General features: G+C 40.5%; 1 protein-coding gene across 1 annotated transcript in view; it reads right to left on the bottom strand.

The window, feature by feature from the left end:
- The window catches only part of LOC108890918 (glucosidase 2 subunit beta), a 116,524-nt gene that overhangs the window by 83,577 nt on the left and 17,178 nt on the right, over nt 1-15,769 (bottom strand). The window contains exons 7-8 of the mRNA XM_018687991.2: nt 14,942-15,008; nt 10,712-10,790 (exon numbers count right to left, since the gene is read on the bottom strand). Of these exons, the coding sequence (XP_018543507.1) occupies nt 10,712-10,790; nt 14,942-15,008 (146 nt within the window). The remainder of the gene's footprint in view (nt 1-10,711; nt 10,791-14,941; nt 15,009-15,769) is intronic.

Raw genomic sequence — 15,769 nt, 5'->3', positions numbered from 1 at the left:
CAGAAAAGGTCAACAGCAAATGGAGGGACAAGACGCAAGAGGTATACAGCTATGTTACCATGCGATATATACTGTGAATGTAGTAGAAGAAAGCTCTGCCAGGAAACATAATTCAGGTAGCAATTATGTATCTCATTGCAACATAATTGGGAAAACAAATATATGACTATAATTTCTAGGAGACAGGGTTGAAATACATTTATTGGAGCGTAATTCATGGGGGGGGGGGATTATGGAATTCTGCTCTTCTCTGAGTGCCGCCTTTGATGTGTGATTGACAGCTTCATTACTTAGCTAGTTAAGACTTGAAAGAATAGCGAAATAATAGAGATGAGCCTCGCGTGGAATATTACAGTACAGACCACAATAGAAAGCTACTAATTTAATGTGACAACAAACAGGGAATAATTGTATGCGGTGCGAATTTCAGGCTGGGTGAAATGGGCTTTGTAGAGAAGAACTGATACAGGACTGTTAATTTACTTGACCACAGCGTGAGGATTTTAAGTTAATATTACACACTATTATACAGATTTGGATTTTTGTTAAGTAAAATTATGGCAATTAAGGACGTTTTTTATACCATGTTTTAGCATTTGCACCATTTACTGGTCTACAGGCTCTGACCGTAAAGCAAACGAAGCCTTAAGAATCTAAATCAAGGTAATGAACCCCATACTGTGCTAGCACTAGCACTAGCTTTGCTCATATTTTTTTTATATTTGCAGGCTCACTGCAATCCCATAATCAGTGCAGTAGATATGCAAGCTCAAACCATAGCCTGTCACAACACTGCAGTGGCACATTCTGCAGATTAACTTGATTTTTTGTGTAAGACGACAATGCAGATCTAAAAAGACTGAACAGTATAGAAAAAAAAACTGCATACACAAACGTCTTCTCGTAGCATTTTGGCCTTTCTAGTCAGCAAAAAATGCATCTTAACTCCAGTGACGTCTCAAAGTTCAACCTAACTTTACTAAAATAAATGCCGAGACAAGAGAGGTGCACACTCATGCCACTGCTGTTCAGCAGCAGAAGTCTGAGTCCCGTCTTCCTTGTGGTGGAGGTCAAAGGGGTCAGGTGTCCTGTCTCTTTGCTTTTCCTGCTGTCAGGGAGTATGCACACAACAGGCAGCTTGTCACACAGGACGCAAGCTCCCATGATGCCCCCATGCTTCTTTTTCGCTCCTTGCCCCCCTCAATCACAACTCCCTATCTTGGAGTGCTACTTGAGTCATGACTACACCTGGGACCCTCTCGCCTCGGTGCCATTTCTGTCATTGGATCAGCTGCTGACTCCAGCCCTATATCCCCTGTCTTTTGTTCTCTGCCCACGTATTAACTCTGAACTGCCTGCAGAACAGAAAAGGGAGTTGAGGCAGCTATGAAAAAAGAAAATAGATCAAGGTCCTGGAGAGCTGAAAAAAAAGAAAAAGATGTCTCTAAATGTTTATTATGCAACAATTTCTATCCCTCTCACACATTTCTTCTGAAGGCGACACTCCTCGGCACACAGAAGTGGGTATTCTTGTTTGGAAACAATAGCAGGCGTGCTTCTGAGGCAACTGTTAAGCTATTGCAAAGCAGATGCTTTTTTCTCTCGCCAATCAATTTAACACCTACACCTCCCCTCTCCTCCTTCATGCTGGCTTTGGCTCATCAGTTTTAAATGGCACAAGACATTCTTGCATTGTTCTTTTGACTTACTCAGAGGACAAGAAATGTCTCTGCTGAAGTAACAGCCCTATCAAGCCTTAATCACCAATAGGTTGGGTCAGCACAGACCAAAAAATATGAAGCACTGCACGACAGCATATTACATAAAACAATAACACACTGGTGCAGTATGCGAAGACTCTCTGGTTTCTTATACTTCTGTAGAGGCAATTATATTTCAGAGAGTCTGTAAAAACAGGATGAAGATTTGGAAACACCGCACCCCCCTCTGAATCTTGCGCGAGACAGAATTGCAAGGGAAAAAGCCATCTGTGTCTGACTCTTATCCCTGGCTTCTCCAGAGCCTGGATGAGCCTGAGCCAGCAAATGTCAGTCGGATAAAGACCAAGCCTGACAGACAGACACAGGAGTTTTGTCATTCTGTGTGTCATCCCTTTGCTAGCAAGCCCAATCTTTGCCGGTCTCAAAAGCCCCAAGATGATGGGGGGGAAGAAACATTCTCAGGGTGAACGTCAGGTTGTGTAACTCCTCCAAAGTGCCACAATAGCTGAAACGCTGAGGACGTGCACTGTTGTGGTGCCCCTGCGGCCTTTGAGAGCTTTCATTATTGTCTTATGAGCTGTGCAGCGGGGTCACCATGGAAACACAAACACATCAAGCATTTCCCCCACAAAGGATTTTGAAGTTCTTCAACAAGATGTTCTTCCAGGAGCTAGTGGTCTGTCTGGGGTCAGAGGATATTTGATGTGACTTGATTTTTTTTTTTTTTAAATCCTGCAGTTTATCTGCAGACAAATGCAGATCAAATTTTATGATCTACAGGAAGTGTGACGCTTTAGACAAAAAATAACTGCAGTGAGCTGGTGACTAAACTGTCAGGCTGGGCAGTAATTCAATATTATGCTTGGAAACCTATTGTGAGAATATAAGATAAGATAATCCTTTATTAGTCCCACAATGGGGAAATTTACAATTATATACATATACATACAATTATATATAATTATATATAATTATATATAATTGTATCATGCTACTGTTGTACAAAATTCTGTTGTACAAGTTAATGATTCCAAGCAAAGTGCAATTAAAAACTAAGAAAATGAGTTGTTCAAGTATTAGTTTTACATGTTGGAGAATTTTGTCTGATGTAATGCATAAGAATGAAACACAGTTAATTGTACTGGACATCAGTTTGATTATTTCATATGTAATTTGGTATATATATATTCAATAAATACTTCTTATTGACAGGAAAATTCCAGTGTTTTTCCACCTGGGTCTCATTCTCATTATTGTGGTTCATCTCTTTATGTGTCTTAGATCCCTTGGCTGTTGCAGTGGCTAATCCAGGAGGCTACTTATGTGTTTACCTTTGTCTGAACTCCGAGATAAGCATTTCAAATGATTTACGTAAATCTACTTGGCTTACGCTGCTTACACTGATATATACTGTCTACAACAATGGTGGTGAGCATGAAGTTAGCACAATCCCTAATCAGAGCAGCCACAATTATGACTTAAATTTTACAAAAAATAACAGAATTTTCCTTTAAAGTTACAATCCCCAGGATGATATTTTTGATACTATTTACAGTTGTCATTTTTCCTGCAATAGCCATGAAACATATTTATATTCTGTAATTACCTCTTTATATATTATTTTTTGTTATTAGTGGCGGGATCCGCCATTCCTGCCCTGGCCTTCCTATGCATGGGGGATTCACAGGAAACAAGGTCTGCATGTAATCCAGTGTTACAGTTTTTTTATCAGCTTTGTTATTTACTATTCATCCTCCTAATGCTGTATCAGAGCTGTATTAAGTTACTGCTAATGCTAACAGAACATTTCCTAATGCTACTGCTTAACATTAAAAAATACCTTGCCAAACACTGGGTGGCTTTTAGTGAGACCAGAAAAGCAAAAATGTCTTAGTCATCACAGTTAGTGTTGACCTCGATCGTTCATCAAATGAGTCTACAAAACAAAACAATGGCCATTTTCAGCAACAGGCTGCTCACCCCCAACATTTCAGCAATGTAACCTACCTCTGATACCTATACTGACCTGTGCTGTGAGTGGAATACTTGTTGCACTGAGCACAGCATGAAGTCAGATCACAGTTGCAATTATTTTTGACTGACTTCTTTAAAAAAAAAGTGAGTTTCTTTGGTTGCACAGTTGCTCCTCTGTTGAGTTCCTAACAAAGTAACTGCTCAACAGGCGTGTTTGCTTCAGTATTAAACCACATTTGTTGTTACCACAAGTAACCACAGATGTCACCAAATGAACCAGGACTGAAATCTTAAGGATTATAACTTTAACTATATCACCCACCCGAACTATACTGCAAAAAGAAAAGCATAAATAAGCAGATTATCTACTTTCTGTTATTAGCATAATTTAAGAATAATCCCTCTAAAAAGTTCCTGAAATGTTAGAGGGATGTTTAGAGACTGCTCCCACTGCTAAAACATGCTTTCTGTTCTTGCGATACAGTGTAAGATCACTGATCAATGCAATCACTTGGGAAGCACTGGCATAGATTGTCCCATCACACAGTGTGTACCCTGTTCTCAGGAGCAGCAGTTACATGGGTGCAACATCAATAGTATTTGTCAAGTGGTTAAAGCTGATAAGAATACAAACGATTGCCTTGAGCTTGCTTTAAGGCTGGTTTGTCAGTACAGCTTGTAAGACAGAATTTTCAGTGATGGAGTCAAAGCCGTACAAACACAGCTGTGTGAAGTCTGGCACTGTGTTTTATATTTTATACACAGCGCATTATTTTTTTGTTTCCAATATTTTTCATATTTGTCAATTATTTTTATTGTCAAACTGTCTGTAAGTAAGAAGTGTGTAGAGAGAAGTGACAGGTACTGTATATAAACAGACAGTCATACGGACATATCAATAAGACACCTCTTGATATAAGACACCTCTGTCAGGACTTGTTGGAGCAGCACAAAACGATACCTCTTCACTTGGCTCCTTTCCCTCTCTTGCCTTTGACCTCCCACTGGTTCCATTACCTGTGCCACCCGCGCGACCTCGAGCACATCCAATCTCGGCGGTTACATAACAAAAGACGAGTGCGGAGAAGATTAGAGGTGCAGAGGAAGAGGGCAAGGCGAGAGATTGAGGAGCGTCAGGTGTGCAGCCTGAAACAAATAAATAAAAAAAGTCTTTCACAGTTACCGCCCAAATCATTCGTTGTACCCTCCTCCTCCTCCGCCTCTGCCCTCCCTCCTCCTCGCTGTCCTCCTATTGCAAAAGAACATGACACGTTACAGCGTTTTTTAGCAGGTCAGTTTTCTCTACCTCAGCTCGACAAACCGCATATCACTCCACCTCTGGTTTCAGCCTGTCATTTCACATTATATAACTTGAAAGCACTCCAGCTGGGAAGCAAAAACATGACGCGTGTGATGGGAGGTGATGAATGCTACTGGGGGGGGCAGACAACCCCCTTTTTCCATCAGCCCAGCTAACCTCATATACCCAGCAGGCTTTTAACACAAGACTATAATCTTGTTGGAATACAGCAACGGATATGCAAAACCTGTACAGGATGAGGCTGCCAGTGTTTACTACCATGATTCCACTCGCACATAACTCACTCCAACAGCTCAGTTAGTAAGGTGTAAGCTGTGTATGGTTTACCTTAACTACTTTGTAATCTACAAGCAAACACAGTATGGAATGGCAAGGATTGCATAAGTTATTAAGAAACATGATGGCCTACATCCATACAGTCAGTTAAGTAAGACTGGAATCCTAAGTACAGCTTACGTCTGCAGATATTAAACTTCTAGGTTACTCCCAGTGACGCAAGAGCATACATTGCTCCAAGAAAAGACATTTCATAAAGTTAAATATATTTTAAAAAAGAAACCCTGCGCCTATAGTCACATGCAGACCTTCAACATCTCCTCAGAACACACACATTAAATCCTAGAATCACTGCAAGCTTACGAAACCTCCCAACAAATGCATGAATAAGGAAATTCTTGGCAGCAGATGAGAATTGTTCATTTCTGAGCGGGATGGATCGCTCTCTTTTTTTCTGAGAGAGAGAGAGAGAGAGAGAGAGAGAGAGAGAAGAGAGAGAGAGAGAGAGAGAGAGAGAAAGAGAGAGGCAGGAAAACAGGACCAGAGGCCCAGCCCATGACAAAACAAAGAGATTAAATGACCTGTGAATGTGACTTTCCATTTTTCCATTAGCTCGCATGCAACTTAGAGGCCTGCTGCCCCCTTCTGGAGGCTGGTGAGACATTATCAGGCAAGATGCACTGTAAAGCCTGCCTTCCTATTGATGTGGCAGTGATTTGAATTATAACCGTACAGTCTGTTGTGTTGATTAAATGTGCAACAATCTCTGGACTCTACATAATGGGCAGTTACAAGCAGCATTGTATGAAGAGTGAAAAGCCATTAAACTGTATGTAACATAACATTTTAAAAGCCTTCACATTGATTTGGTATGTGTCACTCAATTTCCATCTTCACTATTATTGTGTATACAGTCAACATCTTATTTTTTGCCTTTGAGATAAAACATAGCTGAAATCCACCCTCTTGACATACAATGCAAAAACAGAATGCAAATATGCCGAGGCCCCCTCTGAAGTGAGATTTCAGTGTTGGCCCGGGCCGAAATGTCAACCAGCTCAAACAGATGGTGTGAAGAACCCGGGCCGAGCGGCTGACCTTGATCGGTTTCAGCTAAGGGTGGGAGGGCAGCTCCAGGCAGCACTGGGTGTTTGTTTTCTGTGTATTGGTGGATGTTGTGAACATCAAGAGAGCTTGGTGCTGTCGCAAAGATAGAAAGGTGAAGGCACGTCAGGCCTTCTTGCTTCGCAGGAGCTTTTAGGCTCTGCGGGATGTTGTCAATCTGTCATCATGATGGAAAAATGTCAGATGGATCAATGGCACAGGGAAGGGTTTATACCGGTTTGATAGATGCAACTATAAACTACTAGTTATTTATATTATTGACTCATCTTTTTTTTTTTTTTTCATCATTTTAGCTATAAAATGTCATGGGGCTCCCTTTAATGTAAGAAAAATAAAGTTTGGACATGATAAATGGGAAAAAAGTATTTGAACATAACGTTTTTAAGAGTTGCAGTTCATGATTTTCACTATCAATCACTTTATTGACATTTACTATAAAATTTTATGACTACAAAATGTCAGAGAATCTTTAAATTACTTGTTCTGTCTTACCAGCAACCTAAACCCAAAGGTATTCAATTTATGGTAACATAAAATAGAGAAAAGCAGCAAATCCTAACATTATGGAAGTCAAAACCTCAGTCATTTTTTGCATTTTTGCTTTATAAACAACTTAAAATGCTAAAAATCAGCTGACAGTAAATCTATGGATTGCTTCAGCACTAATTACTTTATTGTATCTGGATTTACAACTTCATTGTTTGGGTCAAAGTATTAAATAAGTTTGAATATCAAATTTGAAATTCAACCAAAGGTCAGCATTATGCATTTTTGATATTCAAAAACCTGTTACTGAAACAGCAGCTGACAAAAAATCAATCCAAAGCAAAAAAAAAAATGACATTTGAATATTTCCATTTCCATGACAACTGACCAAAACTTCATCTGCTGATGAAGATCATATGGTCATAAAATATGGTCAAAAGCTCCAGTACAGCAACCACGTGGAGGTGAGATTTATTTATTTTATTTTTTGGTAACTTAATCTGTTAAGTAAGCACTTGCCTTGCAGAGTATGTTGTTGTCAAAGGAAAATGATGATCTCCAAATTTGGTGGTTTTGAATTTTTCAGCTAAACTAAAGAATTAAAAACATTCTCATGCTTTTTAAACAAAATAAAGCATTTAAAACCCACTGGATTCACTGCTACACAGCTAAAAACAATACAGCGGCTATAATGTATTTCACAGTGCAGTGAAGAAATTGTAAGGACAGCATGTAGACATTTAGCTAGCAACTTCAATACAGTTTCCTATGACATCTGGCATGATACAGGAGTCTACTGGTGCTATGACACTACAGGATTTCCTGAAGGTAGTCATAGGATGCCAATGAGTTCATTATAATGAGATGTTTAAGGTTCTGTTTTCCCTTTGTCCATGCACCACTACCTCCCAACTACACTACCATAGCTCCACTGTCTTTATTTCTGCCTTGTTACCAACTAATATGAGCTCTTCTCCTGTATATAGGAACCCCTAGGGTATAGCCAGTATTATTAAACTGTGAAACAAGCAAGATTTCCATACCCACTAGTAAGCTGTTACGGAGGAATTCCCAACCTTTCAAGCACCTAAAACAACAAAACAAGAGGTATCTACAAGCTTACATTCCTTACAGTTTATCGACACCAAGAGGATGCTTGAATGCCAAAAGTGGTTTTTAATCAGAGGGTTTCTTGCATTCTCTTGTTGAAAAGAGAAAGAAAAACATATTCTATGTTCAGTCTCACTCCGTTTCTGGTAGACTGAGTAAGGGGCTTTGAAGGGAGGAGGGTGGGTGGTAGATGGATAAGTGAAATTCACCTCTGCACAAATGCCTATTTCTTGAGAGGAGGCAATTTCCTGTGGCTCTGCTCATAGCTACAGTCCGAGCTTGGTCACACACCAGTGCCTCTGAGAACGTATTGTCCTATGGTTAATGCCAAGAGAGAGGACAGTCCGCTCTTTGCAGGATGCCGATTTAGTGCAAATGTTTCTAAGTATTGAAATGATATGCGTCCAGGTCTAATGCTGTGTTTAATGTCCTAAAAAAGGAGGCAGCTTGACAAGAATAGCATTTTTTTTTTTATTTGACAGTGACAAGACATTCTTTTTTGGATACCTATGATTACCCTCTAAATGTGAGTGAACTTGACTCTACATTAACAGTGGTTTCTACAGGAATGGAGGGCTATAACATAATGATAGAATACTGAGGGAGCGCCACTTCAGAATATCCCTTTTCTCTCCCGAGTGGAGTGCCTCCTTTGATCATCAAATTGTTCTCCTGAAAATCCTCTCTGTTCTTGAATTATCTGGGCCACTGAAGTGGAAACTGAATTTTCTGTGGAGGCCAAAGCTTCTTAAGAGAAAGGAAAAAGAAGGGGGGAAACTAATAAAAAGGTGTGAAAATGACACAAATTGAATAAGCGTGCAAAATATATATATATATATATATATGGCTCTATTCATGTGACAGAAGGAAAGTAATCAAGGTATTCAGATATTACAGCTGAGCCCAGATGAGGACTCTTTCTTTTGCTGTATGTCTGCCTATATGCAGAAGAAAACAGCATGAAGACCCAGTTTAGTATGTACTTTCAACAGTTTTTATTGAACATACACATATTTAGGGTATACACTGGTTATACAGCAACTTCAGTGCAATGTTAAAGTTGCCAGATAAATATACTTACATGATAGAAATGCCAAGAAGGTGAAAACAAAGAATTAATAGATTGCTATGAAGCCAAATCACTTATCTCATAAATCCCTCCCAATACACAGAATTAACTTCTTCTATGGTACAACTGTTGCTGCCCTTGGACCTTGATTAAGGTGCTAACATGAGGCCGCTTGTCAGTTCTAATGTAAATTGCCTGTTAACTGCTGTCAATGGCACCCTGTTTAATTTGCCCAGCTTGATCACCGTTTGTTGTGGTTGCCGTTAAGTACACATTTTCATATTCATGCATATTCATACTGATTCATCCCCTTCAGATGCAGTCGAATTCATTAAGAATGCCTTCCCGTTCCAACAGCAGAAATAACAAATGAGCGCTGAATCCCCCCCACACACACTGTTTGGGTGTTTTCTGTTTTATACTGACGCCACAACCTCCAAGTCATTTCTCAAATTGGACATTTTATAGGAGCTAAAATTAGTAAGCTAAAGTAAAAATGTACACAGTGTAGCCTCTACTCAAACCATAAATACAGCAAACTTTATCTGTGAAAAAAACATTTGTGAACTTTTCCTGCCCTGCAGTAGGAGAACCTAGCAGCTGTTTTTTCCTTCGTGTGAGTGTGTATGATTGCACATACCAATTGCCATTTATAGTAGAAAAGGGAACAGGGAGAGGAGGAAGAGGAGAAATTGAGCTCTAGCCATTTTGTTTACAGCTAGAGATTTTTGATATGTGCTGCCTGGTAAGACGGGAGGCTCAACAAGTTTAAAGTGAAACAGACAGCCGCGTTCTCACACATTGCAGCTTGAGGGGAAAAAAAAAAATCACTGTCGGGAAACTGCGCTCGTCCTGTTCGGAATTCAAATGAATGTGGAAGGGACCCTGTTGTGTGAGTGGAGAAAACAGCGAACCCCAGGCAGCCAGTCACTCAATCCAAGAAAGATAAAAAATCACAGAGCAGGCAAGGTGGATGTAGGTGTATTATATCAGCTTGCCTGGCAAATCTGAAAAGAACAAAACTGCCAGATTTGTCTAAACAGCTAATATTAGCTATTCTATTAAATATTTACATTAGATGCAGAAGTGTATGGTGTATGCATGGATCATCATGCTGACATGAGATACCTTGTGGATTTGAGTTACACCTACATGCACTGCTCTCGTGCCCCAAATACTCACTAGCGCACCAAATGTGTATTAATCCACAGCTGAAAATATTCCCCAATAAACAGTAGTTTAAAACGACACTGCCCAGGGGACCCTTTTAAAAAATAAAAAAAACTATATATTTGTGACCTGTCTCTTTCAGATTGATGTCGTTTGAAAGGATGAATGAGCTTGGGAATAGATGACAGTAAGAAAAAAATATAAAAAATACCAGCTTTATCTTTGTGGAAAGTATTAAAGGAGAGGGGACACATTTCAAGAGAATTGTGTGGGAGCTATTGTATTTTGTCACAACATTAATCACATCATTTAATATAAAGCACTTCACTGTGGTAACATTTAACTCATCTAATGGTGGCGTCTAAGAGGTGAGGAGATGTCAACTCAGGCTGCAGCCATTTCTATTCACTATACCTGCCAGCACTGTAGTGTAAACTGTACGAATAAAAGACAACTTACCACAGCTTCATCCTCAGAGAGAACCCGCTCCTCATCATGGATGAGTGCCACTTTAGCCTGGAGTTCATCCACTGTTATGCTGTTGTGTGTTAAAAAGAAGGCGAAAAAAAAACAAATGTAGGTGACAAAAGTGATGCACTGACAATATTTTCTTGCTCCTACATTAAAATGATTGAGTTATGATTTATATGATTAGATACTGAAATTTGTTTTGTGTTGCTGTTTTCATGATGCACACATTGAGGCCTTCACCACTGCAACTGACACTAGTAACCCGCTTATAGTGTATGTCTTCCACAGCACCTGAAGGCTCACAAGATATTTCAACCTCAACTGCTTGAGATAATGAAATAAATATTGGACTTTTCGAGGGAAAGCACGATCTTTTGGCTTCACAAAACTCACGCTGTTTGGAGTTATCTGACTTTTCAATTGATCAGTCTGTACTGTTTATCTCTGGAAACGACAGGAAAAAGCTGCACTAGCTAACTTTCTCTATATCACAGTGCAAACAAACTTTATTTCACCTGATATGAGGGTAGGTTGAACATTTTCAGTTTTGGGTTAGCTCGCTCTTTAGCTCAGACTGGGATTATTCGGCACGGCACTGACTCAGATTCCCAGTCCTTTTAGCCTGCCTCGCTCCGAGTGCCACACACGACAACACAACACAATCAAAAATCACACACGCCACCTCTTGTCCTCTCCTCCACTTAGATCTTTTCTTCAGCCGTTCTTCCCTGCTGGTGTCTTTCTTCCAGAAGTTCCACCTAAACTAACACTACTGAGCTGAGATAATGACTGCATAGCCGAGATCAATCCCGGGAGTCCATCAAAAGCGGAAGTGCAGGCAAACATACAAAGCGAATAGCTTGTTCCACTACAGAGGATCAATGCTTGGGGTAAGTGCTGGAGAAAAATAATGTCTCTTTTCATTGTGAGGCAGCACTGAAAAACTCGTGCTAAGAAAAGTGGCTTTGGCCCAAATTACAGAGGGCGTCTATACACATATAGACCATGACAGGCATCATAAGAGCAGGTGCTTTGCAATGCACACCTAGAGTAGGTTTCACTAATAAACATTAGGGAACTCACTCTCACACACACATGCACTGATAAATCTGGACAGAGGGGAGGGGGATAAAAAGCACAACCTGTTCGTGGGCCTTTGGGAGGCTCCATCATGGTTCATTTCCTGAAGCAGTTGGTAGACTCTATTTATAGGCCAGCATACTGGTACCAGTTAATCCTGCACCGGGCTGCCAACTGCCTGCCAGCTGGCACAGTGGGCTGCACTTGTGTGTGGTGCTTGGGAAGGTTCGGGATGAAATAATGGTGAGGAAGTCCACAAGCTACCTTAATGACCAATGCGTGGGGGAGAATTTTGTTTTTTTTTTCCCCCAAAAGGAAGAAACTTTCAGACTCAGTCTTTACTAACCACATGTGCTGAAAGTGTCTGAACCTGTCATCTCACAAATCGCAGCAAAAACATTTCTACAGAGTTAATACTTGTATCAAAATACAATTACAATGATAATTAGCACCATGTTAGCTTTTAAATGATTGTTTTGGGGCTTTTTAGCCTTTATTAGATAGGGTAGAAGATAGGGAGAGAGAGTAGGGGAATAACATGCAGCAAGGGTCCAGCCGGATCGGAAGTCAAACCTGGGTCCACCTGCTCAGGGCACTGGGGCCCATGTGGTACATGCCCTAACCATTCAGCTACGTTGGCGCCTCATGCAGCATGTTAGCTTTTGAGTTACGTACTTCAGAGTGGAATCAAAACTTCCTGATTACAAAAAAAAAAAAAAAAAGGCTGCCATTTTTGCCATGAAGCAATTATTGGTGGCTAAATGGACACAAAAATTAGATTAGTTCACAGTATAAACGAGAGAACAATTATCTGTGAATCTGCATTACAGATAATTAGCAATTCCAATCGAGTGGATTAAGAACGGGGTAGTGTTTTGCTAAGTGTCATTAGGGACAAAGCCAAGAGCTTTTTTGTACAAGATAAAGAGTCTGCAATGTGCATGCTAATCCAGTTCAAAGTCAGCAAATTGCCTGGCAATGCGCGCGCAGCAGGTATACCGGTGACTTTCGACTTTGCATTCATCAGAACAGAAAGTAAATCAAGCTTGACACTTGGGCGTGTGAGCTGCAGAGCCCTTACAGGAAAAAATGGTGATGTGGCATACTTATACAAAGCCTCCACCTCCTGCTGTATTCAAAAGGGCATCAATACATGTCCTGCCTCAAGATAGCCGGCTCACTGAATCCTATTGACTGACGGACTGAAACAATGCCCACATAGAAATAAGCGGCACTTGCAGATATTTCAGCTTAGTAATGTGTTTGTTTAAGCACAGCCGGTGGAGAGACACCACTTGGGATGGAGGATGGTGGGGGGTGGGGGGGGGTAGGGTGGATGGATGGAGGTAGATCTGGGCAGGGATGGGGAAGGGATTCGGTGGGGTAAGGGGGGGGGTGCCGAAAGGCTGAATAATGGTACACATCCAGGCGCAGGAATGCATAAGTGGGCACACAGTGCTCCCTGGAAAAAAATCGCTGCACAAGCACTTCGTCCTCGATGCAGCCATATGTTTTATAGCGCTTTCAGTTTACTATGCCCAGCCCTGCTTCCTTTCCGAGAGAATATGCCCAGTTAGCTTAAGCAGTATTGATTTTTTTTTTTTTTTCCAGGCGTGGTGTAAGAAGGTGAGGAACTTGAGGGTGGGGATAGCAGTAGGAAGTAAAAGCAATGAAAGTGGAGGGAGGGGCAGGCTTATTGGATATCACGCGCTCTGTTTTTTGCAAGTCACCATGATTTTTTTTTTTTTATGTATCTTGCTGGAAAAGCAAACTGGACATCATTCTGTTTAAAGCTGGCAATGGTTAAACACTGCTCACGACAGCAACTTAGTCAGCTTGGGCGTCTGACGGGAAGCTGGGAGATTGGGTGGGGGGGGGGGGACAAGTGGGTCTACTGGGACTTGAAGATTAAACAATGCAAATAAGGCAATGAATTACTTTTTGAAGTTTATTGAAGAACAAATAGGTGTAGGAGTTTCAGGGAATGAGATGTGTGCACTCAACTCAGACTGATGAGACTCCGCTGCATCAGAAGTTAAGGTGGAACTAATGAGAGTAGTACATATACATATTGATGTGAATTAGGTACTCGTAAAACACCCATTTATCTTATAGCACGAGCAGATAGAATAAATGTGAGAGCAAAAATATGAGCCATTATCTCGACTCAGTACCGTGGACCTTCTTTATCTTACTCATCTTTTTATGATGTTTTTGTACCACTTTGCTGCATTAGCAGGTTTTCTCGTGAGGACCTTTGAGAATTACAAGTGAGTCGACATGGTAATATTCCTCAAAACTCCCCTTGTCCACACTGACAGACATTAGTGATTGCTTACAGTGTTACATAAAGCTATCTTTGTTCTCATGTACAGTGTTGTCTGTAAAACAAAACACCTGTTCTATAGGAGGATTGTGCCATTTTGTTTAGTTTAGTTTACTCTTAAGATAAGATTTGAAATGACAATGTTGGTCATATTGTCAAGATTTGAGCATAAATAATATGCATCTCACTAAAGCTCACTCATTTTAGTGGCCCGTGGTTTAAGCAGGCAGTTCAGTTGGAGAGGTTCGCAACGTTCAGTCAATCATTTGGTAGAAAAAAGGAACCATCGAAGCACAAAGCTAGATTTGAAACCCTCAACCTTGTTGCTCTTTTTCATGCTGCCCAGTCTTCATACCCACTGTGGTACTTCTTTTTTTTTTTTTTTTTGAAACTGCACAGGAGGAGGAGAAAAGCCTGGGCACAAACACGCTTTAAGAATTTCTTTAGTATTGGATTTCATAGCAATCTAAATACTGTGACAGAAGCCTTTTCACCCTGGCAAGAGTAAAATCCTGAGGGAGAAACTGTTTGGGTATAAAAATATCAGTGGTGGCCTTAGAAAAAAGAAAAAAACTCAGTGGATCCCTATCATCTAGAATCCTTTGCCAGCACTGTTTTTATTCAAATCCAGCCAAACTATTATTACAGCACATTTCTATTTTTTATTAACATCCTAAGAATGACACATCAGACATATATGGGCTTTGGGGGACTGTCATAGTTTGGGTTAGCAAAGGGAAAAACATGAACATGAAAACTGAGGCCACATGGTTTTCAATAGTTAACAATGAAATGATGAGAATGTTATTTACCTGCTATCTTTATTGCTGTCCAGTAATTCAAAGATGCTGGTTACCGTGCTATTCTGATGTCTGAGACCTAAAAAAGAAAAAAGAAAAAAATCAGATGTGGGTTAATGCCAAAAGTACCTGATAGTTTAAAGAGAAGAAAGAACATTTTATCAGGTCATGTATTAAGCACAATGAGTCATTACAACAAAGAGGTAATATTTTTTATTGCTAAATTATGCAGGATGTTCTCTTTAATCACAGATCAGCACAATAAACACTAATCCATCTGAATGCGAACTGAGAGGCAGGGATATATGAGAAAAGAACACAGCTGAAGTTGGATTTAAAATATGGGGAGCACGGGGAGGAGGGTGGTGGGGAGTGGGGGGTAGAGAGGATGGAGGTTCTTGGGCAATCAGGCAATGAGTCAGTCACGCTGTGCAAGAACATTTGGTTTCCCTGTAGGGAAAAAAAAGCATGCCAGAGTCCAGAATGCAATCAGGAGGCTTTGTGCTGTAACGGCTGCTATGACAGTGATTTCCCTCTTCCCCATTCATATTCGCAGGCAGATGAAAAGGAGACGCGAAAACTTCCTCAACCCCCTTTTCCAACGAGCATGTGACCCCAGCTGATTCGTTTTGTGAATCGCATTCATTGAAGTGTGAGGGAGAGGAAGTTCTCTTGTGTTCGACACTAAGCATCTCCCACATCATCAGCAGAACGGAGAATGTAAAGGGGCAAACTGATTGGCCCCTAAGTCTGGGGAAAAGCACTTTACTTAATGCTAATTGCACATCCGCCCGCAATTACCTTTCCGTACTAATTACAGAAAAGCTAATTGTGAAATTA

Source organism: Lates calcarifer, linkage group LG14 (genome assembly GCF_001640805.2).
Source record: "Lates calcarifer isolate ASB-BC8 linkage group LG14, TLL_Latcal_v3, whole genome shotgun sequence".
Classification (NCBI taxonomy): Eukaryota; Metazoa; Chordata; class Actinopteri; family Centropomidae; genus Lates; species Lates calcarifer.
The sequence above is the reverse complement of the archived record's forward strand: the minus strand, read 5'-3'. Positions and strand labels throughout refer to the sequence as shown.